Raw genomic sequence first — 27356 nt, 5'->3', positions numbered from 1 at the left:
CAGGAAACAAACAGAAAACAAATAATAAAGTGTTAAAGTCGGCTTTCCTGAGAGCTCAGTTGGTTAAGAATCCACCTGCAATGCAGGAGACCCCAGTTCGATTCCTGGGAAAGATCAGCCTGGAGAAGGTATAGGCTACCCACTCTAGTATTCCTGGGCTTTCCTTGTGGCTCTGCTGGTAAAGAATCCTCCTGCAACGCAGGAGACCTGGGTTCGATCCCTGGGTTGGGAAGATCCCCTGGAGAAGGGAAAGGCTGGCTACCCACTCCAGTATTCCGGCCTAGAGGATTCTGTGGGGTCCGTGGGATCGCAAAGCGTCGGACACGACTGAACGACCTTCACTTCACAAACTTAAAGTCAACTTACCAATATTTACATTAAAGTAAATGGCCTAAATAGACTAATTAAAAGGCAGGGGTTGTAACACTATTAAGAAAATGAAAAGACAAGCTAGAGATTGGAAGAAAATATTTACAAATCACATAGTCTAAAGGACTTGAATCCAGAACCTATAAAAATTTCTCAAAACTGAACAATAATAAACCATATCAAATTTTAAAATGAGCAAAAACTTTAAAAACAACACAAGAACACACACAAAAGAAAAAAACTGGGCAAAGGCATTTGGGCATTTAAATAAAGAAAAGATAAGAACTGCCAATAAATGCATGAAAAGTGGTGAACATAATTATAGATTAGAGACATTCAAATTAAAATATCAGTGAGATACTCCATATTTATTGGAATGGCTAAAATAAATACATTAACCATGCCAATTGCTGGAGAGGTTATGAAGCTACTGCAACTTTCATATATGGGTTGTGAGAATGCAAAAATGGCACAACCACACTGGAAAATGGTCTGGCAGTGTTTTGGAATGTTATGCACATGCTCAGCCATACGACCCAGGAACCCAATGCCTAGAGAAGTAACAACTTTCATGGTCACACAAAGCTCATGCATGGTTGTAGCAGCTCCATTCATAACTGCCAAACCCATAAACAAACGAAATGTTCTTCAGTGAGTGAGTGGGTAAAAAACTGGTAAAGCCAAACAATGGAATATTTAGTATTCGTTGCTAAGAAGAAATGAGCTATTAAGCTATGAAAAGACATGGAGGAACCTTAAATGCATGTTAGTAAGTGAAAGAAGCCTGTTTGAAAGAGCTACATCCTGTATGATTCCAACTATATGACATTCTGAAAAAGGCAAAACTATGACGAGAATAGGAAGTTCAGTAGTTGGCAGGAGTTTCAGGAGACTATGGGAGAAGACTCAACAGGAAACAGTTTTTTAGGGCAGTGAAAAGACTCTATACTCTCTATATGGTAAACACTCTCTATACCATAATGATGGATACATGTCTTTATACATTTGTCTAAACCCATAGAACTGACAAGACTAAGCATTTTCACATGTGAAGTAAACTATGCAGTTTGACTAATGAAGATGTATCAATGTAGGTTCATCAGATGCAACGAAATGCTACTGGGGGAAACTATACATGTGCTGGGGCAAGGGGTTTGTGGGAAATCTCTGTGCTTTCCACTCAGTTTCGCTGTGAATCCAAAACTGCTCTAAAAAAAATAAAATCTTAATAAAAAAATTTTTTAGAAAAGGGATGAAGTACTATCAGATGGGGATTCCCTGGTGGCTCAGTGGTAAAGAATCCACCTGCCAGTGAAGGAGACTCAGGTTTGAGCCCTGGGTTGGGAAGATCCCCTGGAGAAGGAAATGGCAACCCTCTCCAGTTTTCTTTCTTGCCTGGGAAATCCCATGGACAGAGGAGCCTGGTGGGCTACAGTCCATGGGGTCACAAAGAGTTGGACATGACAGAGACTAAACAGCAACAACATAATACAGATGAGCCCTGAAAACATTATACTAAGTGAAAGAAATTGGGAACAAAAAATCAGGTATTGTATGGGTCCATTTACATTACGTTGTATAAAAACAAAACTATAGTGAAGGAGATCAGGTTGCCAGGAATAAGGGATAGGAAGAGGGTCACTGTAAAGAGATCGGAAAAGGGAGATTTTGGGGGTAATGAAACATTTTGTATCCTGATTGTGGGGTGGTTATACAAATCTGTATGTGTTAAAATTAACAATGGCACACCAAGTGAATTTTCTCATATAGTAATTTAGAAAATAGTTTGTACATAATTAATAAAACTCAGGGTTATTGTACTTGCCAAAGGAAAGACAATGAGGGTTCCCTGGGGGCCCAGTGTTTAGGACTCCTTGTTTCCAGTGCAAGGGGCACGGGTTTGACCCCTGGTAGGGCCAGAACAAACAAGACAAGAGCAAAGGTGGACAGCGTGACACAAGAGTGAGTGGAGATGGGGTAGGGTTGGATGGGAGGTGGAAGACGGACCATTCTCAGCAGCACTTATTCAACCTTTTGGGGGCACAAGGTTGTCTTACACTCAAGTTACACTTAAAAATAACATTTTGCAGCAGAATACCTTTAGAGCAAAATAAAGGCTAAATTCAAGAGTGCTTCAAAACGCTTGGAAATAGCACCTGCATACATTGATTGAATCAGTTATAGAAAACTTGGTATGTTTACCTGAAAAAAAAAAGTTGAAATATTTCTTATATATAGTGTTTTGGGGTGAAAATGTTAGTTTGAAAAAATAATTATAAAAATTGGTAATTTTTAAAAAGCCATTATGAAAAAAAAGAAAAAACACCTGAATAATAAGTGATGTAAGCCTCAATTTTGAAAATACTGGGCTTCCCTGATAGCTCAGTTGGTAAAGAATCCACCTGCCATGCAGGAGACCCTGGGTCGATTCCTGGGTCGGGAAGATCTGCTGGAGAAGGGACAGGCTACCCTATCCAGTATTCTTGGGCTTACCTTGCGGCTCAGCTGGTAAAGAATGCGCCTGCAATGTGGGAGACCTGGGTCTGATCCCTGGGTTGGCAAGACACCCTGGAGAAGGGAAAGGCAACCGAGTCCAGTATTCTGGCCTGGAGAATTCCATTCCTGTATAGTCCATGGGTTCGCAAAGAGTCAGACACGACTGAGCCACTTTCACTTTTGAAAATACTGAATCATATATAAAAAGATAAGGACTGTGCCATTATGAATTTTGGCATGATTCTTAGGTGGAAGCTTCATGGAAACTTTATAAAGGATAAATGAGGCTGGTAACAACTGAATCAACAATCTTAACATCACTAAAAGTGGGACAGCGAGACAGTATCTTCCCAAGTGATGAAAAACAGCACCACTAGTGAGAAAGAACGTGAGTCTAATCAAGTCTCTAGATCTAACCAGTGGTATGTAGCAAGTGAGGGAGGTAGAGGCACAGTCAGTCAAATCTAGAGGCCCCGGCCCTCTACACTAAAGGATGAACATCTCAGGTACTGCTTCAAATAAAGGGCATTTTAAAGAGAGAATTTATCAACCAAATGTGGGCCCTGTTTAGATCCTGATTCAATCAAATCAACTGTAATAAAATTTTACTTCTGAGACAACTGGGGAAATTTGAAAATTAGGGTATTAGTTAATATTCAGGAATTATTCTTGTGTTAGGTATGACAATGGTATTATATTTATAAAAATTTATGGTAGGAATGCTTTTGTATTGATGAAATAATGATCTCCCGTAGAAATCCCATTGGGGTGGGTAGGAATAAGAATTGGGGTAAAGATTAAGATTAAATTAAGACATCATTTTACTTTTGTATGGGTGAAAATTTTTACAGTAAGATTTTTTAAAAAACCCTTAGGAAAGCAGGAGAAATGAATTTTTAAAGCACAAGTTAATATATTACAATGTAGAACTCCAGTAAAACCATTAAGTCTGAGAACTGGTTCTTTAAGAGACAAATAAAAAATCTGAAAATTTCTAGAAATACAAAGTAACAAAATGAGTCAAACACCTAAAAAAGATGTTGGCTCTGATGATGCCTGCATTTAATCTCCTGGCTTCTGTTAACATTATTTTGGCATTATTCCAGCATTGTGCGGAGGAAATACTTACTCTGCACATTGTATGAGTTTGTGGATTCCACAGCTCTGTTGGGTGTTGAGACAACTAATTCTTATTTTCGTATTTTTGAGAAATTTAAAATTTTAAAGATATATTTCAATATAGAAGAGACTGTTCATCTTTTTAAAAAAATGTTTATTTTTAGCTGTGCCGGGTCTCTGATGCTGGGGCGAGCTAGGCTACTCTCTAGCTGTGGTGCGTGGGCTTTTCATCGTGGTGGCTTGTCTTGTGGAGCACGGGCTCTAGGGCACTCGGGTTTTGGTAGTTGCAGCTCTGGGGGTCCAGCACACAGGCTCAATAGTTGTGGCACATACACTTAGTTGCTCTGTGACATGTGGGATCTTCCCAGATCAGGGATTGAACCTGTGTCTCTGGCACTGGCAGGCAGATTCTTTAGCACTGAGTCACCAGGGAAGCACTGTTCATCTTTATCATGTGCTTTGAACTGTGAGTCTATTCTCTGTGATGCAGCATAGCTGCAGTGGTAAATATTTTAGAGATTTTTTTTTTTTTAAAAGGAAAAACCTGTCCTGTGGAGGGTGATTGCAGCCATGAAATTAAAAGACGCTTGCTCCTTGGAAGGAAAGTTATGACCAACCTGGACAGCATATTAAAAAGCAGAGACATTACTTTGCCAACAAAGGTCCGTCTAGTCAAGGCTATGGTTTTTCCAGTAGTCACGTATGGATGAGAGAGAGTTGGACGGTGAAGAAAGCTGAGCGCCAAAGAATTGATGCTTTTGAACTGTGGTGTTGGAGAAGACTCTTGAGAGTCCCTTGGACTGCAAGGACATCCAACCAGTCCATCCTAAAGGAGATCAGTCCTGGGTGTTCATTGGAGGGACTGATGTTGAAGCTGAAACTCCAATACTTTGGCCACCTGATGTGGAGAGCTGATTCATTTGAAAGACCCTGATGCTGGGAAAGATTGAGGGCAGGAGGAGAAGGGGACGACAGAGGATGAGATGCTTGGACGCCATCACCGACTCAATGGACATGGGTTTGGGTGGACTCTGGGAGTTGGTGATGGACAGGGAGGCCTGGCATGCTGTGGTTCATGGGGTTGCAAAGAGTTGGACATGACTGAGTTACTGAAATGAACTGAACTGAAGAGGAAATACTACCCATATTCACAGTTCTTAAAACTTCTAAAGACTAACCACTTTTATAGCATTGATTTTTCACAGAACACCTCTGGTGAGGAAAGAGAATGAATTCTTAGAAGGAAAGCAGTGCTCTGTGACTCACTTGCTCAGGTTCACAGTCAGTGACAGAGGGGGATTCCCAGCTGAGTAACCCTTGTCCTCAGGGACCCAAATGAAAGGGAAGCCCCAGCTACCAGGAAGATCTACTCAGCTTTCTTATCTCCTCAGGGTCCCAGAAATCTTTGGCCTAATCCTAACTGGAAATTGTTCAATAACAGAACCAACCCACCAACCTACTTACTACTACTCATAGTCTCATTTGGTCGGTCTCAAAGAACAGTCCTGTGAAGCAGCATATCAGGGATCATTATCTCCTTTACACAATGGAAACTGAGAGGTAAAGTGCCAAGGTTTAAAAATCCCCAGAGAAGAAGAGCAAAGAGGCTTTGAATACTAAGTATATTCCACTGGGCAATTTGAAACCCTGCCCCATCCCCCATTGGGAGTCCAAACACATACAAATAAATAAATGTACAGCAGTCAGGATTCATCAATCTCAACCCCCTCACCCCCAAATAAACCTAGCCTTTGATCTAGTCTGCAACTATTCTCTCATTAACCCCCATGGCCAGTCTCCCCCTTTAGACTGCAAATTAAACAAGGCCGCCATAAAGCTCCTTGGAGAACAAGGCTCAAAAACACAAAGCCAATACCAGGTATGCTATAAACATTTCATTTTATTTTTTTTAAGAAAGTAGCTTCAGAAAAAGAGGAAAATAATCTAGATCGTTTATATATATATATATATATACTTTTTAATAAAAACCTTTACATAATCTTCATGCAAAAAGACCCAGATGTGGCCATGTTGTCCGTGACAGGCCGCACACCAGCAGTCTCTGGTGGTTACCTGGGGCTCCCCAGAGCTGGCTACAGTGTAGCGAAGGCCCTCTGCCTATCCCTGAAGCTCAGCTTCTTGCCTGCCTCAGTGAGGGCTTTACCTTCTGCAACTGTAGATGGAGGGCTAGAATGGGAGGGGAAGGGAGAGCTACCTGGTCTACCATGTTCATTGAAACTCTTCAGGCAAATCCAGGCAGGAGGCCTTGCCAGATGACTGAAAACCAGGCACCACAATGAGTTCTGCGGGTTTCCCAGAGACAAGGAGTCTGAGACCAAGGGCTCCTGCACAGGGAAGTTGTGGTATTCACGGAACATTCAAGGCAGGAAGAACAATCAAGCCTTGAAGCTCCACGGCTCCACAGCACGCACTCACTCTACCTTAAATGAGTCAGAAAGACCCTGTTCTGCTTCCTCAGTTCAACCCTTTCCTGATTCTGAAAGTCATGCAAGTCATCCATCTACTCCAGAGACAGATTCTCTTCCTTCTGTGGATAGTTCACTTGTTAAGGAAGGTCCTAGGTCAACACGTTTGTCCAGCACCTGCCCCACTCCTTCTAAAGAGTCTGAGGATGAAAGGGCAGGGGTAGGAGCAGGGAAGCGGTTGGCATTGAGAGTCACAAGATTCAGAATGGTTGAGGGAGGAAAAGCATTCCCTGGTTCTTTGGGGAATTCTGCCAAAGGTTTTGGTGCTTTATTGACCATTTCTAAAAAAGGGAAAAAAAAAAAAAAAGAATGGCTCTTGTGGATGGTAAAAAGAGACTTGGCTCCTTTTTGGGGGGTTCCAAAAGCCCTTATGCTACGTTTAGTATTAAGAAAGCCCTGAACAACTGGAGGTTGCTGCTTGGGCAGCAGGAAGGGAGGGAAGATTCCACAGCCAAGCCAGAGAACGGCAAACAGGGCAATCAACTCGATGCAGGAGCCCTCTGAGTGGTGAGTGTGAACAAGCATGTGAGTGTGGTGGGAGGAGCCCAGGGCTCACTGGCTCCCGACAGTCAATTCCCGCAGGTAGGACTGTGTGAGGCTGCGCAGTTCCTCCAAGGCATAGTCCTCAGGCATGGGGAGCCGGCCAATGTGGGGAGCCAACAGGCGCAAAGGGACTCGCTGAGGGTCTGGCGTTGAGTCGGAGGTTGTATCAGAGGCATGCTGAAGGCTCAGTACCACCCGCAGCAGGTTGGCTACACGTTTGGCCATATCTGGAGTAAAGAGCAGAGTGAGCACCAAACGAAGGGGTGAGGCAGGGCTATAATAATCACAAAGACAGGCAGTGAGCAGGCAGGAAGGGAGAGGAGGCAAGAGGCTGACCTGACTGAGCCAGGCGGTCCTTGGCATTGTAACACTGGATCTGCTCTATCCTGTTGCACAGCGAGGTCACTTTGGTGTGCAACTGCTCGAGTTCATAACCTGAGCAATCCACCTACAAAGAAGCAGGGAAACCAATTAGGCCAAAAGGAACACCCATCACTCCAATCCTATCCATAGACTGGCTATGCAACCCTCTGAAATGAGAGTGAGGTGAGGCAGGGGAAAACCCAAGAAGCTGGCTGGCAATGTCATGTTCCCACCATCTAGCCTAGTTGCTGAAGACAAGACAGGATCTTAGCAATACACAACAGGAAAGCAATATAGTGTATAGGGCCTGGGGCTGGGCAAGTTGTGAAATCATCATTCATGAACCATGTAATTAGCAAGCTTCAACATAGCACCGAAAATCTATATAAATCTGGGTCAGAGACATGGTATTGACTTAAGAGCATAACAGTGAGAAGTGGAGCCCAAACTAGCACTTAATTTAGGTCTTCTGACTCCAACTAAGAATTAGCACTTGATTATTAATGTAGATATCAACAGGAACTGTGACTTTGTTATCGACAGAAATCACTTCCTTTCCTATCACATTACAGTTGTTTAGTCGCCAAGTTGTGCCTGACTTCTCTGACCCATGGACTGTAGCCCACCAGGCTCCTCTATGCATGGGATTTCCCAGGCAAGAACACTGGAATGGGTTGCTATTTCCTCCTCTAGAGGATCTTCCCAACCCAGGGATCAAACTCACGTATCCTGCACTGGAGGGCACACCATGGGTTTCCCTGGTATTACAGCTGTTGGTAATCTTTAAGTATTTTAAAATTACAGTGCGAGGGCTTCTTATTTAGGATGTTAATAAAGCACTTATTACACAGTACAAGTTTTTAACATTTTGATAATTCTATCTTAATATAATTGCTTTCTTTTGTAATCCTATATATTTTATATCTTAGGCATTTAAAGACATTAGAGATCCATCCATAGGTGTCACCAGAATGCCCCCATAACACTTTCAATTTAAAACATGCCAAATATTATGTGAAAAAATTATCTACACTAAATCTCTGATCTTTACTGGATCTCTCAACCCAAAGCTTCTCACTTAAAACTAGTGGAAAAGGGGACAAGGGGAGGGGACTAAGGACAAGTCTTAGGCATGTCCCCTACACACTACTTAGCAATAAACCACAAAAAAATGTTTCAAGTTTTGATAGAGCTGTCATAATTGCTACATCAAATCTGGTTCATCAAAACACCCCTCCTGCACTGACAGTGCTCTCTCTGTCAGTGAGTTTTTCGAGTTCTTGCTCAAGCCTTTGGCTGTTTCTATGGCTTTATGGGCCAGGGAAAGAGAAAACCAGGCCATGGTTTAAGGAGCTCAGGTACCTGCTGTATATGACGGAGCATTTCAATGACCCTAATGTAGTCCAGGTAAACAAGCCCAGATGTTTCCCAGTCCTGGATTAGGCCACTGCGCTCCAGAGGGGCCAGGTCTTCCAAGAACCCCTTCAGGTAGTCATAGTTCTCGTTAATAATGGCATCTGAAGAAACAAAATATTGACCAGAAGTGTACAGAGGAAGGAGATGGCAGAAATCCAAGACAGGAAGAAAAGGAAAATTATGTTGGGTCAGACTTGAGAATTACACTAGATATTTCAAAATTCTCTTAAAGAAACTATAAAGAATTTCTGGTGTCAGTTTCCCAAATAGCGATCTCTGGTGTTGCTGAATTAAACTCCCTAAACAATGAGCTTAACGCAGTTAGTGCACATCAAGAATATTCCTGGCAGATGGGGATATAACAGATATTGCTGCTGACCTCTGCCCCTCACCCTCACTAAGCATCTTTTACACAAGGAGTTTTTACAAAGTATGATCTGATTCAAGTCTGCCATGCTCTGTACACATCACTGTCCCTGTCCTGAGTCGTCATGGGCTCAGAGGTTTGAAGAATTGGGGGTGATTCTAGGAGACATAGACCCTAGTCCGAAGCACTCACCGGAAGCTAAGTGCCGGATGACGAGCTTGTGGCACCTGTTCCAGTGTCCTGCTTTAAATAAATAGAGGGCCTCCAAGTGCTTGTCAGCTTCCATGTGTGCTCGCACTGCTTTGGCCTCATGAATCCATTCAGCGGGCACACAAAGCTTCTCGGTCAGGAAAGTCTCCTTAGCCCAAGATTCAGGGGTCTCCAACAGCTGGCAGTGCCGGGTAAGCAGCTCTCGAACAGCCTTCTCCCGCGTGCTACAGGAGGAAACGTCAGCTGGGATAAATCTCATCCTTACCGACGGAGAAGGCTGCCTCAGATGGCTCAAAGTGGCCCCTGAGGCAGTCTCCTAAACTGCAGGTCCTGACCCATAGAGGATCACCTCAAGCTTCACTTAAGGTGACATACCAGCATTAATTTTTAAAATGAAATAGAACAGAAGCACATTGTATTTTCATGGTCAAAACAGTCTGAGGATGAATACTCTTGGGAAGGTTGTCCACTGCCCCGTAAAAGGCTTTATCCTCACTGGCTCATTTCTCTTTTCTAACTGTACTGGAATATAGTTGATGTTGTACAATGTTTGCTATACAATAGTGTACAGCAAAATGATTCAGTTATACATGCACGTATGTTCATTCTTTTTTAATTTTTCTCATATAGGTCATCACAGAATATTGAGCAGAGTTCACTGTACTATACAGCAGGTCCTTGTTGCTTATCCATCTTATATATAGCAGAATGTGTGTGTGTTCATCGCAGCAAGCTCATTTCTTTGTTTCCTTTCTAGAACAGGAGATGAAGGATGAGATAGGGGAATTCTGGACCCACCGAGCAGTCCTCTGCAGTTTATTCTCAACCTCCTCTCTGCCCTTTCTCCCACATGGTCAGTGTAAGTAAACAAAGTTGATAGTTTTACAACATAAAGTCCCTTTTCAGGTCCTGTTTTTTCCCTTATAGCCATCAGGCTTCCTAATTCATTTTCTCTTTACTCCTAGACTTAGGCTAACCTCACTCTTTCTGCTCGAGTCCACTTAAAGAGATTTCTTCTTTGGGCCAAAGGATCTCTCATTTGAATTTCAGATCAAAGCTATTCTCATCTTAGATTCTTTTGTCAACGCCTAGGCTTTTTAAGAACTCCCAGTCTCAGGACAACTGCCTCCTTTTCCCTTCTCTTCAGGAAACAGGTTCTGTTCTCCTATGGCCATCCTCAGCCATCCATCAGCCAGCCTTCTACCACGTGGAATTCTCCAAGAGTGTATTTAAATAAACACAGTGGGAAATTCTGGGGTCATTTTGCCTCCTGGTAAGGAGGAAGAGGAAAGAGAAATTCCTTAAAGGGAAAGTTGTGCTGGATGCTTTATATTTTTACTCTTTTAATTTCATAGTCACCTTTGAATAGAGATAGCAATATTATGATTTTACAGATTAAAAAACTGAGGCCTAGAGACATCTTGACTCTAAGTCAAAAATGAGTAAGCTTTACCCTAGGTCAAAGTAAGTACATGGTGAAGCCAGAATTTAGAAAGACTGGACTACAAAACAACTTTCCATGCCCTACGGAATGACAGATACTATAGTACAGTGATTAAGAGCACTTGAGTTGAAAGCCTCACTTTGCCATTTACTAGCTATGTGATTTTGAACAAAAGTTATCTAATTTCTGTATGCCTTGAACTGCTCATCTATAGACAATGTCTATCTCATAGGTCCATTAAACAAATTAATATATTTAAATAATATATTTAAAGTACTTATGACAGAATATAAAGATATATAAAAGCATTATATAAATTATATAACAAAGCATTGTGTTAAGTGTTTCTGTTCTTAGTAATATGCCATGCCGCTACCAATAACAAAAAACTTCTAGTTTTATACAGTTCACAGCAGGGAGTAAAGGTGTTTCTCTGGTTTTCATTCAGGATAGAGAACCAAAACATTATGCATCTGGGCAAGATTGTTTTGGTAAATAGGTAAACACAACACTATCAAACTTGAGGAATGGATGGCAAGGGAAAGGAGAAAGCCAGTCGACAGAGACAAAGAAGGGGTACTCCTTGCCAACCTTTACGGATCCACTGAAGCAACGCAGCCAGCATTATTTCTGCATAATTCAAACATACCACGTTCAAGGAATTTGTGCCTAAGTTAATGGGATTTTTCCACCCAGTTCCACTTAATTATTTCCCATACCAATTTAATAGGTATTTAGACCGATTCCTTTGTTGCCCTGTAGGGCTAGAGGCACCCAGTGCGTCTGATGCTTCTCACTCACCTTGAGTTGTCAATGTGCAGGAGGACAAAGATGGCCCACTCCCAAAGGCCCTCACTCTCCAGCTGGCCAGCATAACTGGCCTGCAGCACACCTTCACACTGCTTTGAGAGATGGGTATAGTTAAGAGCCCGCAGCACCTCCCACAAGTGCCAGCTTAGGCGATAGTCCAAAGGATCCGCAGTTATGCTTCGAGGCTCCAGCAGCTGGTTGAGGTCATAATGTCTGCAAAGGAGAATGTGCTGAGTTACCAAACCCAGTCAGCAGACCACCTGCACTGGATAGGTTAACTCTTTCAGGCACAGCTTAGAAAACAATAAAGGCAAGTACCCTAGAGCAGAAGCATCATAAGCCTTACAGTCTTCCTCCTCTAGGTTTAGCCAGATTACAGATCCTACCAAAATCCAAGGATCTTCCCTTCTCAGGCTCTTCTAACAAGTCTGCTGGTATTTCTTTGGTCTATTTTTACCATCCCGATACAGGAAGTCTTCACAACTTTCACCCTTTCATTATTATAGTGTCTTTTCCTTAACCATTAAAAAAAATTTAAGTTTCCTCAGTATCTTTCACATTGTTCTACTATCTGAAGTTGCTGAAGTGCTACTTCACCTGTTTATCTGAACACCTGACTAGTCTTAATGATGGTTATGATGGTTATTTTCTTCCTTTTGCTTACAGTTGGTATTATTCTTTATATAGAAATCCAAGTACCCAAGGTTTGAAGGTCTCCCTAAGGCTTTTGCTTTTTCTTCTGCAAGGGGCCCAGGGATCTCAATGATTCTGGACCAGTTTGTGTGTGATGTCCTTAAACTTCCAAATCCCAGACTGTAAAAACAGTAAGAACGAAGATCCCATACCCACAAGCTTTAACGATCTGGGTGTTGGTTTACTAACCAAAGTGTTTCTGTTTCACCTAAGATCCCAGACATTTTACAAGTACCTAGAACCTCACCAAGTAATGAGTAGTTTTTCTTGCCCAGTACTGTTAAACTGAACTTTGTGTGACAATGGGAATGTTCTATAATCTGCTTTGACCAATAAGATAGCCACTAGCCATGTGTGGCTATTAAACACTTGAAATATGGCTAGTATGAATGAATAATTAAACTAAGAAGGATTTACTATTTCAGTCTGGCTTTGGTTTCTGGCACATTGAGATATATGCTTTTTTTCTTCCTCTTTTTTCTTTTTTGACAGTAAAAGAGGTGACATACATTAACTATACATATTGAATATACAGTTTTCACAAGTTCAAAACATATATACACCTGTGAAACTACCACTAAGATCAAGATAACAAGCTTACCCATCACCTCCAAAAGGTTCCAGAAGCCCCTCTGTGATTCCTCTCTCCTGCCTATCCCTATACCTACTCTTCCAACGCAACAATTGATTCCATCACTATAGATTAGTTTGCATTTTAGTTTTATATAAATTGAAATCAAACAGTAGGTATACTTTAGGGAAGTATATATATTTTTTTGTCTCTTCAAAACTAAGTAAAAGTACTTTATAATTCACCATGCTGCTATGTGTTATCAACAGTTACTGGTGAGGTAGTATTCCATTGTAGATATGTACCACAATTGGCTTATCCAATCACCTATTGATGGAAATTTGGGCTGTTTCCTGTTTTGAACCTTTACAAATAAAACTGCTATCAACACATACCTAGACATACATTTTCACTGCCCTCAGGTAAATACGTAGGAGTAGAATGAATCATACGTATGTAGGTGCATGTTAAACTTTTTTTTAGCTACCGAACTCTTTCCCCAAGTGCCAGTATTATTTATATTTTCCCCCAACAGTGTTGAGAATTTCAATTGCTCCACATCCATGATGACATTTGGTAAAGGTCTTTTAAAAATTCTAACCATTCTAACTGATAGGTAGTGGCATCCCACAACAGCTTTAATTTGCATGTCCCTAATGTCTACTGAGGTTAAACAACTTTTCATGGGCTTGACATGTAGATCTTCTTTGGTGAAGCATCTTTGAAATATTTTCCTGTTTTTAAATTGGATTGTTCTCTTATTATTGAGTTCAAAGAGTTCTTTACATGTTCTGGATAAAAGTTCTTTATCAGATATATGAATTGCAAATATATTCTTCCAATCTGTAGCTTGTCTTTTCAATCTCTTACAGACATTAAAAAAGAATAAGGACAAGTTACAAATAACTTTATGCCAATAAATCTGGTGACTTTGGTGAAACAGAAAAATTCCTTAGGAAAAACAAATGAACAAAACTGGCTCAAGAAAAAAACTATTACAACATAAAAAAGAACTATTAGATACCCCCATTAAAGTGTCGGGATGGGGGCGGCAGCAAAAGATTTCAACAGACATTTCAGGAAGATATGTAGACGGTAAATAAACACATGAAAACCGCTTGCCATCATTAGGTATTAGGGGAAACGCAAATTAAAACACAATTTTAGTTATGTGTATTTTACCATGATAAGAGACTATTATTCTAAAATTAGTATAGTTAAGTAAAAAAAAGTACTTAAAAAACTGAAGTGAGATGTGAGCTACTACTTCTGACTGGAGAAAACTGCTCAGTGTTTCTGATGTAAGGTAAAAAGCCAGCTCTGAGATAGTTGAAATTATTTGATTAGATATAACAACATGTTAATATATTAATTTCTTATTAAGCATACAAAAATGAGATACCACTATATGCCCACTAAAATGATAAAGTTTTAAAAGCCAATAACAAATTTTGAGGAAGATCTGGAGCAATTATTGATCTTGATGGGACTTTTAGATAAAAGTGGTCACAACAGCTTTATTCTTAATATCCTAAGACCAAAAAAAATTGTTCACTAACAAATGAATAAAAATTAAATTTCTGTTATACATATTAATATGGATAAATCTCAAAATCACCATGTTGAGTAAAAAAAAAAAAGCAGGCACAGAAGATAACATACAGAATTATATAAAATTCTGTAATAACAAAAGTAATCTACAATAATGAAAAGTCAGTAGTTGTCTGAGGTGTGGACTGACTGCAAAGGGACATGAGGGAATTTTTGGAGGGTAATGTAAATGCTATCCAAATAGTGATGGTAGTTACATTACATTAAAAAATAGCAAACCACACACTTTATTATCAATATATAAAAACTGTATCTCATTGAAGTTGATTAAAATAATTGTTTTTAAAATTTTTATTAAAATATAATTGATTTAAAATGTAAATTTTTAGATTTCTAATTCTAGTTCCCATGCTCTTTGAAATCCATTACTGTTTTATTTTGTGATTAATATAATCTTATGGCAATTTGACCACATATAAAAGGGAAAGAACTCCCTAAGGTTCATGGAGCTCTCAAGTGATTGTAACACGACTGATTTACCTGTCACTGTAGAGTTTTAAAAGGTGAAAGCAGACATCTTGAAGAGGTCTCTGTGAGTCTTGCTCCTCCTCTACCACATATCCAGAGCCCTCTAGGTATGAAGGAAGTGGACAGCGGGCGTATCTGTCACCCTCAGAGGTATTCTGAAGTTAAGAATTTAATAAAACAATACATCAGCTGCAAGTGTGTTTCACTAGATGATGATATGTCTCAGTTACTCAGATGTGTATTAAGAATGGTGTGAAAGTGAAAGTGAAGTTACGCAGTTGTGTCCGACTCTTAGCGACCCAGTGGACTGTAGCCCACCAGGCTCCTCCATCCATGGGATTCTCCAGGCAAGAATACTGGAGTGGGTTGCCATTTCCTTCTCCAGGGGATCTTCCCAACCCAGGGATCGAACCCAGGTCTCCCACATTGCAGGCAGACGCTTTTAACCTCTGGGCCACCCGGGAAGCCCCAAGAATGGTGTGACATCTGCTAAAGGATTGTTTCAAGGATTTTAAACTTCATTACACTCAGTTGTTTTTTTTCAGTGTTCTTTTTTCCCTGACAAATAATTCTGGCAAATGATATCAAAGACGGTAAAAATTAGCAGTAAGAAAAGAACCAAATAATGGCATTAAAAACATTAAGAATACTTTAAACTCCAAATTCACAAGGAATATGAAATATTAATATAATGATATTTAGAGGCAAATTTCAGATGTGCTAATTTGGAGCTATACTAAACACAAGGTCAGGCTGTAGCTCAGGGAATTCCTGAAGGAATAAAACAGCATTAGGAATGAAGAAAAACCCTCTGATGATGGTGCAGGAAAACAGCAGTAAGAAAATATTATGAGATTCCCTGACGGTCCAGTGGTTAAGAATCTGTCTTGCAAGGCAGAAGACACTGGTTCGATCCCTGGTCCAGGAAGATCCCACATGGCAAGAGGCAGCTGAGCCCATGGGTCACAACTACTGAAGCTCACATGCCCTAGAGCCTGTGTTCCACAAGAGAAGCCACCGCAATGAGAAGCCCGCACACTGCAACTAAGGAGTAGCCTCTATTTGTCCAACTAGAGAAAGCCTGAATGAGGCAACAAAGACCCAGCGTAGCAAAAAAAAATACAATCACTTTTAAAAAAGAGAGTAAACTGTGGAAACTCCTTGTGTTAAGCAAAACATAAGCAGATATTTGAAGAAATTTCCCATCATTTCCTGTGTCCATTTCAATTTTACGGTAATTTCAAAAAAGTAGTTAGAAAAAAGTATTGCGAAATATGATTTGATGGCTTTTTTCCCTCTGGAGTACTTTTCTAGTAAATCCAGAACTCCTACCAGGACTCGTGCTTGGTTCTACTGGATACATGTACCTGAAATGCTTCTTCATACATGCTGAGCGCCTTGGAAATGGAAGCTGTTGGTGGAAGCAAATACCAAAGATGGACAGCCAGGGAGCGTTTCCAATCCAACTGGGAGCACACATTGATTTGCTTCTGCTCTGAGAGCTGCCACACCTGCAGGAGGCAAAATCACCACCACAGCTCTACATTATATGTTACCTTGTTACTGCCGAAGCCTGCATGCTGCTCACTTATTTAAGTTGCATTTTAAATGATTTAAATATCAGTGTTAATGGCCCAGATATAAACTTCACAGTTCCCTGGTGGCAGGTGACTGGGTGGACTAAATAGGATGCACTTAGACAATAAGTGCACTGAGAAGTGATGAGAACCACTCACTGCCCACAGTGGCCAACTTTTTAAGATGTGAATAAATTCTGATCAGTGACTGTGTTTTTGGAAATTGATGGCAAGCAAAACAGGTAGGCAGCAAGAAAACTGGCTTAAAGTCATTATGATACATAAAATGAAAGAGAAGTGGCTATTAAAAAAAGAGAGGCCAAACAACATGAAAAAGTGTCCATATTCATTAAGTTTCCAAGAAAAGTTGCAGAACTATGTATAATTCTATTTGAATATATACAAGTATAAATGTGCATGCATATATGTCAGAATATACTTAAAATATGTCTAGAAAGACAGATAACGAATTTGTTGTTTATCACTATGATAGGGGATAGGGCAAATTTTAACAATTTCTATACAACCAGTATTTTCTTCCCCCACAATGTACACACTGTACCTTTCTAATTTGAAAATATTTCTGCTCAAAGTTAAATATAAGCTGCTTAGTTATAGGTAACAATGTACAACTTAAAAGACAGCTCTCTGCCTTAACTTCAAGTAATCCTGAACCTATGAAAAAATTTATGTGAGTTCACAAGAAAAGAGGAAAATACCGGTTTTCCAGCCAAGAGGGCAAAGATGCGCAGTCTCTCCTCCTGGATGAAACAGTCAGCCTGTAGTTGATGCCAATCCACCAGCTGCATAGTAAGCAGCTCACGAACTGATTGGCTGCCAACCAACTGGGATAAAAGAAGAGCAAGACGATGATCACCTACAAGAAAAAGAAGTTCTTTGGTGATGCTGAGGATTCATAGACTTGAAAAAACACTTAGGGGCATTATCTTATTTCTTCTGGCCCCCAGAAACACCTCTGACTGCTTTTGGCAGTGATGCTGAAGACTGAGCAGAAAATTTTTGACTAGGGTAGAAAATTTTCAAAGTAATTTAACCTAATTACATATAGACTGTATAGTACACAGAGAATCAGACCATAAATTAAGAGAATAATTCTTTGTTTCATCCCTAACTGACCTCCGTAAAGTCAATGCTCCTTTTCCTTGTCCTTTTGTTTTTGGATATGGGTCAGTGCTTGCATGACAAATACTGTCCTGCCCGGAAACTAAGGCTCTCATCACAAAGCGTTTCCTTCACACACTAGAGACACTTGGAGGAAAGAAATCATGCATCAGGAACACATCTGGAAATGTGTTAACAGGTCAAGCCGTCTCCCTGATTACCTGTATACAAGTAACCAAAACATGACTGGACTATGTATGATGCATGCGGTAAATGTTGCAGCCCATTTGACCATGAGCTGCTAGTATTCTAAATGAATCACAATAAAGGGAAAAAGGTTATTTCTGTGTATCTACTGGACAAGTTCTGAGAAGAAAACTGGCATATCATATCTTGACTCAATCATTAAGGTCATCTTTCTTGGCTCTGATCAACCAATTTAGCTTCCGCCAATCCTTGACTTTTCACATAAGACTTTCCTTAATGACAAGAACATGTACTTGAACAAATGGAAGGAGTCTAGAAAACTTCAAGTTCATTTTAGTGTATGATGTGATGTAAGGATCTAAATTCGTCTTTTACAAGTGAACATTCAATTATTCCAGCATTACCTGTTGATAAGATTGTCCTTTTCACATTTAAACTATCTTGGCACTTTTTTGTCAACAATCAACTGACTGTAAGCACAAGAGTTTTATACTTGGATTCTCATTTCTGTTCCACTGAAGTGAATGTTCATCGTTATGCTGATTCCACATTGCTGTGACTGCTGTCCCAATCTTAGGGTGGTTATCATGTTGTCTTTTCAACATTAAGTATAATGTTAGATGCAGTTTTTTTGGTAGATTTGCTTTGATATCAGGACAATAATGTTGCCATAGGTGAGGTGAAAAGTGCTGCCTCCTATTTCCTGGAACAGTTGTAGAATACTGGTATTCTTTCTTTCTTCTTGCAGCAATGTACGGCTTGCAGGGTCTTAGTTCCCTGACCAAGGAAACTGAACCCGGGCCCTCGGCAGTGAGAGCCTGGAGTCCTAACCACTGGACTACCAGGGAATTCCTTCGTATTATTTCTTCTTTTAAAAGCTTAAGTGTATTCACCAGGGAAGACATCTGGGCCTGAGCTTTTCTAAGTGAAGATTGCAAATTACTAATTCAACTTCTTACAGATCTATTTAGATTTTCTACTTTTTCTTGAGTTTTGATAATTATACCTTCCTAGGAATTTTCAATTTCATCCAAGTTGTTGCATTTGTTGACAGAGAATTTCTCATAGTATTTCCTTTTCTGTAGTAGTGATGGTCACCCTTCCATTCCTATTTTTGGCAATGTATCTTTCCTCTTTTTTTCACTGTCAGTGTAGTTAAAGATTTATAAACTTTCTTGATCTTTTCAAAAAACTAACTTTGGTTTTATCAATTCCTCTACTGTTTCTATGTTTTCATTATCACTGAATTCTGTTCTAATCTTTAATATTTCCTCCTTCTTCTACCTTTGGGTTTAGTTTTCTCTTCTTTTGCTAATTCCTCAACATAGCTTAGATTATTAATTTGAGGAATCTCTTCTTGTTGAGTAGGTATCAAGTAATGCTTCTTGACAGTGTTTTAAGTATTCTATATTCTTGACTTTGTTTAGTTAGTTCTCTATCAATTATTGAAGGTGGAGCTAAGAAGAGAAGCAAAAGTTTTTAATAAGCTAAAACACAGTGCCTTGCCAAAAGCTTAATCTTAGGGTAAGAAAAAAAGGGGAGGAAAAGTAGAGTTTGTGAATGAATAAATCTTAGGACCTGACTTCCGGCAATCCTCTCCCACTCACATCTATGTTTATCTCTTAAATGGTTCATAATCTTTATAACTTTATAGAAGGTCAATCTTGAAGACAAGTTTTCATTGTATAAATGTATGAAGACTACCTAAGGCACAAACTGAAAATAAACCCAGTTGATGGCTTCAATTAGTTGGCTTCAGTAAACAAGGTTTCAATAAAGTTTGATCAAGGATCTAATTATATACATATTAAACTGAACTATGTCATCCTTTAATCCTATCAAGGTTTTTATCTAGACACTTAGTAACTACTTGCTGAATGACTCTCACTAATGAATGTGGAACTAAAAATACACACACACACATATATATGAGAAGTCCAAAAATTAAACTTCTATATGTTTACTTGAATGAAATAAGTGAATCAGTACAAAACATGTATGTTTAAGAAGTTCAGTAGGGGGACCTAAATGTCAAAAGAAATCTGCTAACATGGCACATTTTATGTATGAAAGAATATTAAGAAGTATTCGACTACAATATCTATATAACATCTGTAACGTATTACATGAAAAAAACAGAATGAAAAAAATATATATAAAAAGCAGGATACTATCTTTTAAAATAATACATGCATATGTTGCTCTGTATGCACATATTTGTATATACTTTATATATATTACAAAATAAACAGTTTAAATACAAACTGCACATTGAAATGTTTGCAGTGAATAGTAATAAAGGATTTAGGTGATTTTGGTTTACTGCTCTGTGCTTATCTGCATTTTCTACTTTTACTGCAAATGCATGTGTAGCATATAAAATTAAAATAACTTTAATTAAAATTTAATATTTAAAGTTATAAAAGGAAAACCAGAAGGCACAGTCCCTACCTATTTTGGAGAAACCAGATATCTTGCTGGGAAGTTTATACTTAATATTCAGGTTAGAAGAAAAGGGCAAACCCACAATTAAGGAGTAGAGACAGTGAATAGGAAGTAGGCAGCAGTGCAGAGGACTGTATGTCCTACCTGACTGCTGGGCCAGGGAGCAGGCCTCACTGATCCTCTTGCCTGTGAGGTAGCTGAAGACAGCCTCCATAGGGTTGTCTTTTCGGGTCAAGGAGACTTCTTCCTCAATTTGAGGTGAGGCAGTATTGGACAGCCAGCGAGAAAAAGCTCTCCTTCGCTCCAGAATCTGAATGTATTCACTGGGCTCATCCAGCTGGCTATCAAGCTCCTTCAGGTGGCCCCACAGAGCTTCGCATAACGTCCATATTAGGCTCCAGTGCTTCACAACTAAGAAATGGACAGGAAAACAATGCAACGACACAAAGTCATACAATAACTACAGAGAGGGGTCACTTTAATTGTGGCATTAAAAACACATCAGTTAATGAATACCCCCAACAATGACTTGAGTTGCTTTCTCTGTCTGCATCTCACTCAGCTGTGTCTTACAGCTCCAGAGGTGTGTGGTGTTAACTGCCTGCTTACTCCATGTTCCCATGGTACTTACAAACAAATGTAACTCTATGCTCCTTTAAACAGACTCCTGTAGCCTAATTATGGCTAATATAGTCTCAAATGATAGAGGAAAATCCTCTGATTTGATCAACTTTTGTTCACAAATGCTTTATTAAGAAATAAGATAGTATTCTAAGAACTTGCGAAGGATAATTCTCTGCTACAGCCTAACAATTTATTGAGCTTAAATGATACTGTTCAAATGTCCTTAAGAGTAAACCAACTCAATCTACACAATATAACTATGATAGCTACCATCTTCATTTTGCAGATGAGGAAACTGAGGTATGGAACTTTAAGTGACTTGCTCAAAATTACAGGCAAGATGTAACAGAGCCAGGATTCAAATTCAAGTAATCGGAGTCCAATCCTTAGTCACTATGCTATACTGCCCACGGTGAAGGAAAATGAAAAGGGAGCACTGTTTACCACTTTATGCTATTCACCAAGTATGCAATGGGATGACAACGCACATATTTGAAGAGATGAGACAACTGAAGCAAACACAAAGAAATGAACATAAGCAAGTTCCAAAATGTGTGGTACGGAACACTCTAAAATAGTACCCATTTTGCAATAAAAGTGATGTGAACTGATGTGTGAAACATGTAATTTTTCTACATGTTAAACTTTTCTAATTTTCCTTGAAATTAAGTGCCCAAATTAGAAAAGCCCTTAATCAAAGTACGGGTTCAGAAAAACATGGTCACAATCATTATAGAAAGGTAATAAGTGAAAGAGGTCAGGAAGAGAAGTCATAATCACCAAAGTTGTTGGGAAAAACAAGTGGGACTTGAATTAGACACAGAAGAATGAGTAGGACTTAGGTAGGAACTCTGTGTTCTCTGGGTGGGGTAAGAGATCTAATTTCATAAATTTACGAGAGGAACTGGCTACAGTTCCTCTGAACAGGGGTGTAAAAGTGATGATAAAAAATGATAGGATTTCTCCCTACTTGAGATTCTGTTCATTGCAACTCAACTACAGATTAAGTCCAAGCTCAGGCATCCACCCACTACACTGGCATGAGGAAATACATCCTGCTATGAACGTATGCTGCTACTCCTGTTCCTGGGACATCAAAGGTTAGAAGCATAGTCCATACTCACTTTGTGGTTCCAATAAATCTGCTGATGCTTCCTTAATCCAATCTGCATAGTCATGAATGACAACAACTCCCGGATTGGGGACAATAAGAGGACACAGCTCATCCACGTGAACAGTGCTATGTTTTAATTTAAGCTCCAGAGATGTCTGGTATAATTGCAGGTCTTTGTCCAGCTTCTTTTGCCTCAAACTAAGTTTTTCCAAATGAACTTTGAATGGAGACTCAGTTAGGCTACAAGGGCAAATAACAAATAAGACAGAAAATAAAGACAGATGGCAGAATGTTCCTACAATAAAATCTTTCTTTTTATCTAATTACTAAATTGGATATAAACATTCTACTGTGATTTTAAAGAAATTCTGTTTCCTAATATCAAACTATAAAGGATTATCTATAGTTTATACATTTACCTTATTAGGTTAAAGATACAGAGAAGGTGCTTTATTGAGAATATACCTTATATATGAAGAAATTACAAATATCTTAAGTGAGAAAATGGAAAAATGACTAATGCAATAAAAAGGATGAAAATTCAAGGAATGCTACAACAATTAGCTTTGGGTCTGTTATCTTTTCCAACTGAAGTTTAACCATTAGGTAAGAATTAATATACTCTTCATACCTTGATGATACAAATGGGAGTTATTAATCGCAAGTTATTAATAATTATCATTAGCTAAGTATTACATAATTTTTAATTATGCCAATAACACTGTACTAAGAATATATCTAGAAAATCACAAAGTGGAGCCCTGACCTTGTGTCTTCTGGTGATGAAAAGCTTTTGTTCACCTACCACATTGCCTTTCTCAGAAAACAAGGAAATGTGACTCACGATTTAACAGCTACTGGATTAGGCAGGAATCCATATTCCATACAGTCAGCAATCTGATGATTTTCCAGTTCCAGAGAACCACTCAGCTGTTCTCCACTATTAGCGAGTGTCCAGTTGGGGCCCCAACCAACCCGAAATGATCGTCCCATAAATAGGGCCATGTCCATCAGGAGCTTCCCCTTTCCATAGGTGACAGACTTTTTAAGAGGGACTAGGCCTGGTTGTCTGCGTGTACCCACTGTTTTCAACTGAAACTCAGGGGCTGGGCTGGGCACCGTAAACACAGAAGTCAGGGGTGGAGGAATAGACCAAGGGGATGTGGATGGGATATTCATCAACGATGATGTTCTGGGAGTACGACATTCTTGTAAAGAGGCACTTGGTGAAAGAAAAGTCCCACTTGTAAATTTTGATTGTAGTAACCCACTTACTAAGGAGGAAAAAAAAGACTATTAGAAAGTACAGCCTATTGATTCTTAAATAACAACCAGCAAGGCTGAAATTATAGTTTTATTAAACTATCAATAATTAAGTCCGATATAGATGACTAGAAGCAGGTTATATCAGACTGCAGAAATAATTTTCACATGGGAAATCAAGGCAGGAATTCTAATGATAATGTCAACAACAATAATAACACTACTGCTATTATTTAAAAAATCTATGTAGCACTTATCTGAAGCAGACTCTATATAATCCATTTGTATACACTGTTTCATTTCATCCTTCAATAACTTTAAGTGAAGAACACTGCAGTCCTCATTTTATAGATGAGAAAACTGGGCCCAGTTAAGTGACTTGTACAAAGCTCCTAAGTGGCAGTACGGACAGATAAACCCAGGTAAATTTGACACCAATGTTCACGCCCTTATCAAAATGCAAATGTTTACTCTTTAGTCAATATAAAAAGTTGGTAAGATCAAAACTCAAAATTCCTATCATTCCAGTGCTCAATGCTAGAATTAAGAAACCAAACCCACTGAGATATCTTGTAATTGCATATATGCCTTTCAGAAGGATAGTTTTTGTTACTTTTGCCTGTTTTTCAATTTTATCTACTTCCTGTCTAAAGCAAGGAGTTGCTGATTGAAGTATAAGATTTTCATGTAGTGTTCATTATGGAAAAGCATATAAATGTTTAACTGATGCTTCATTAAAGCATTTTTTAAAGGAAAGTTAGTAAGGGTACTCAAAAGAATTGAAAAATAAACAGTTTTTAAGGCAACATAAACAAATCCCTTCCTGGTAGGTCTTCTGGCTTTCGAAATGTTTTGAAATTATACCTACTTAACTCTTATTGATATCAATACTCTAGCGCCAATCCCACATAATTATAAGTCCACTAGAAGAGATAAGAAAAGCATTAAAATAAAACAGGAAATTGCTTTCCTGGAAATTTGGCAAATTTCAGGGGAAAGCAGAAATCTGAAAAGTTTTATACATGATAGGAAGCAACATTTGCCCCTAGAAAACAAAAGGATAGTGTTAGAATTGCACAAAAAGTACAGTACAGAACAACTTGTTGATTCTTCTAAGGTCTGATAAAAACCAGAACTGAGCTTACTATCTAAGCCACACTCATAAGCAAATAAAAACAAACCCCTAAACAAACACAAATGCTTTTTTCCCCCATACAACTTTTGCATCTGCACCAGTGATCAGAGTTTGGAGTTGTCTGCTACAGAAGCTGACTCAGCTTAGAAGAAATGTGAAAAGCCAGACATTACAGCTTTCTTGTAGAAGAGCATCTTTTACAGTACCTAATGAACGAGGTTTTGATGAGTGAGCTGCTGAGATGGGGAGCCTGGGAGAACATATTTCTTGAGAAGTATCTCCTTTAGAAGGAAGGTGAGTGATGCGCTGATCCAAGACTGTATCTACATCTTCTTCATCAGCAAGCAATGATGCTTTCATGATCTAAAAAAGCAATATCTATAGAATGAATGTGCTCCCCCAAATCCAAAGGCCATAAAAGAAAAACACAGCTTACAACAACCAATTAAAAAGCTCTGCCTCAGGTCATGTCCAGAGCTAGTACAACATTTGTGTGTCTAACTCTGTTATACTGTATGTGCCTGAAGGACAGAAGTTACATAAAACTTCTCTGCTTTGTATATAGTCTCACCAGAAGCTGGCACACAGCAGCAGCTTACATATTTGCTGAACGAATTAATTTTAAAGTCAAATATAAGCCAAAAGGTAAATTCATATAATGACAAAAGGCATAGGCAAGGAGAAATTGAGACAGTTTAAAGAAACTTGTAACTATGATTAAAAAAAACACAAAACACTTCTGTGGAGCACTTTCCAGAGCCTCAAAACCTCTCTGTAAATGAAGTTAATATTTTATAGAGAAAAATCAGTGCTCACAGATGTTAAACGACTTGCCCAAAGTCACACTGTAATAGTTACAAAACTGGGCCTAGACTCTACGTCTTCTGAATCTCAATATAGCCTTCCTTCAACCAATGGCAAAATCATGCCTGACATGGGCCCTATTCCGGTTTTTTTCTCATTCCAGTGACCGTTCAATGCCCTTAAAGGACTAATGAAAGAAAAGGCCTGGTATTAAGAAAGGAAGATGAATACTAGATTGGATTCTTATAATAAGGGTGGGTTAGGACTTCACCTGTAACACATGTGGATTAATTCCCAGTGAAGATGCAATGTGTGTTGAGGCGGACACAGGTTCCTGATCCTCAGGCATGCTCTCTTCTAACATGGAATCCAAAACTGGCTCCTGGGTGATATCTACCATGTCACTGTCCAGTTCCACAACCCTCCCTAACTGCTCCACCTCTGGGCTCTGGCTCTGTAGACAGCAGAAAGATCAGGGAAGCAGCATTAAATGACACCAGATAGATATAGAGCTTCTAGACCATATTTACTTTATTCAAAATATAACATTAGATTCTGCCCATTCTATCATCATGTGAGGTAATATATTTGCTAGAGTATTGAAGAACAATTTCCCCAAAATTCCTCTATTATTACTTGGGATCCAAATGAAGATTCATGGAATTACCCTTTCATAATATTATGGTCTGGAGCCTGGACCTAAGCCAGCACCCATACTGAAAAAGTAGTCAACTTCAGACTATGATTATGCCTTACTTTATTTAGTGAGCAACTATAATTTTCTGATTTATACAGAGTTACCATGACCTCACAGTGCTCTGCAGCCAGAAGCCATGGGGAAGAGAGAATAAAAGACACAAATACCAAAGTTTCTAGTACCTTTGCATTTTCTTAAAAGCATTTAGAAATAAATTTCTAGTTATCACAAACACAATTTTGGGCCTGGAATTTATTTTTGGGGAGACTGAATCCTAAGGTTAGCTCCACCTATGCAGTATCACATGGATATTGTATCAGATGAAGAACGTGTTTCCCAAAAGAAAAAAAACAAAGTACTACTACGAACAATTTTAATCTGGGAATAATTCTTTTAGGTTTAAATATGTTTAAATGTGTCAAGAGTTAGATTTACAATTATTAGGGTGTTTTAAAGATACAGTCATGATTAATAGTTTATTAACAGTATGAAAAGGTAAACATTCAGAGAGCTGAAACATACTGTAAAATTGGCTCAGTGCAAATTCACATTAAATATGACCTAAACACACATGATCTGGTAAAATGTTAACAAATGGCTATGCTAATTTATGAGACATTCTCAAAGCTAAAAGTTGTTTTACCTATTTTTCTTTCATAACATATCATCTGTAGATTACTAACCTTCCACAATTTCTGGTTTGTCTTTCATGAATGGCCTGTTTCACAGTAGAGTTCAAATGGATCCAATTATACAATAGGTGGTTAAAAAAAGTTTCATGATTTCTTTGAACCAAGAAATGACCATTAGTGCAACTTTTTAAACTTTATTTTCAATAGTATATTATCTATTACTCCCCTGAATTCCTTTAACAAATATCCTTACTAAAAGAATGACTACTGCCATCTATAACTGTAGAAATGTTGAGGTGTTGGATATGTAGTGAACTGTTACTTATGTTGTAAACATTCCCTAAAGATTGTTCTAACAAAACTGAAGGCTAAATGGTTAAAAGACAAAAGTTATATATATATATTTAAACCTGTTGGAGAGGCTACAGGCAAGCTACTTTGATGCTTTAAAATTCTAAAAAAAAAAATTTTAAAGCCCTGGTGGTGATCCTACCATTATAAGTAGAGGAATTAGAAGAACATTCCAATGCTCCCCCCCACCCCGGTATGTTCATTTTTAACCAATTCACTTTTAAGAAAACTTATAACACTCCCCATCCTCTGTCAAAATATCAGGATACTCTTTTCTGTTGAGCTCCCCTAATACCTTGTCTATACCTATTTTATACAATGTATGTTATAATTTCATGTATATATTATTTTTGTTCCACCAGATTGTAAACGCTTGAAAGCAGATATAGCCTGCTGCTGCTAAGTCGCTTCAGTTGTGT

General features: G+C 38.9%; 1 protein-coding gene and 1 long non-coding RNA gene across 4 annotated transcripts in view; one reads left to right on the top strand and one right to left on the bottom strand.

The window, feature by feature from the left end:
* Positions 1 to 603: 603 nt before the first annotated feature.
* Positions 604 to 27356, top strand: LOC120876714. The gene is made up of 3 exons (XR_005724195.1): positions 604 to 721; positions 10276 to 10280; positions 27327 to 27356. It is a non-coding gene; the product is annotated as an uncharacterized LOC120876714 (long non-coding RNA).
* Positions 6722 to 27356, bottom strand: part of NUP98 (nucleoporin 98 and 96 precursor) — an 89014-nt gene continuing 68379 nt past the window's right edge. For all 3 annotated transcript variants that reach the window (XM_040258696.1, XM_040258698.1, XM_040258697.1), the window contains exons 21-33: positions 25529 to 25711; positions 24660 to 24816; positions 22900 to 23329; positions 22066 to 22295; positions 20462 to 20728; positions 17263 to 17420; positions 16334 to 16477; positions 14979 to 15121; positions 11615 to 11836; positions 9352 to 9593; positions 8739 to 8893; positions 7350 to 7461; positions 6722 to 7240 (exon numbers count right to left, since the gene is read on the bottom strand). In XM_040258696.1, coding sequence (XP_040114630.1) covers positions 7023 to 7240; positions 7350 to 7461; positions 8739 to 8893; positions 9352 to 9593; positions 11615 to 11836; positions 14979 to 15121; positions 16334 to 16477; positions 17263 to 17420; positions 20462 to 20728; positions 22066 to 22295; positions 22900 to 23329; positions 24660 to 24816; positions 25529 to 25711 — 2661 coding nt within the window. In that variant the 3' untranslated portion in view covers positions 6722 to 7022. The remainder of the gene's footprint in view (positions 7241 to 7349; positions 7462 to 8738; positions 8894 to 9351; positions 9594 to 11614; positions 11837 to 14978; positions 15122 to 16333; positions 16478 to 17262; positions 17421 to 20461; positions 20729 to 22065; positions 22296 to 22899; positions 23330 to 24659; positions 24817 to 25528; positions 25712 to 27356) is intronic.

The sequence above is a fragment of the Oryx dammah genome, unplaced genomic scaffold, assembly GCF_014754425.2.
Source record: "Oryx dammah isolate SB20612 unplaced genomic scaffold, SCBI_Odam_1.1 HiC_scaffold_17, whole genome shotgun sequence".
Taxonomy (NCBI): Eukaryota; Metazoa; Chordata; class Mammalia; order Artiodactyla; family Bovidae; genus Oryx; species Oryx dammah.
This window is presented reverse-complemented; position numbering and strand designations above follow the sequence as displayed.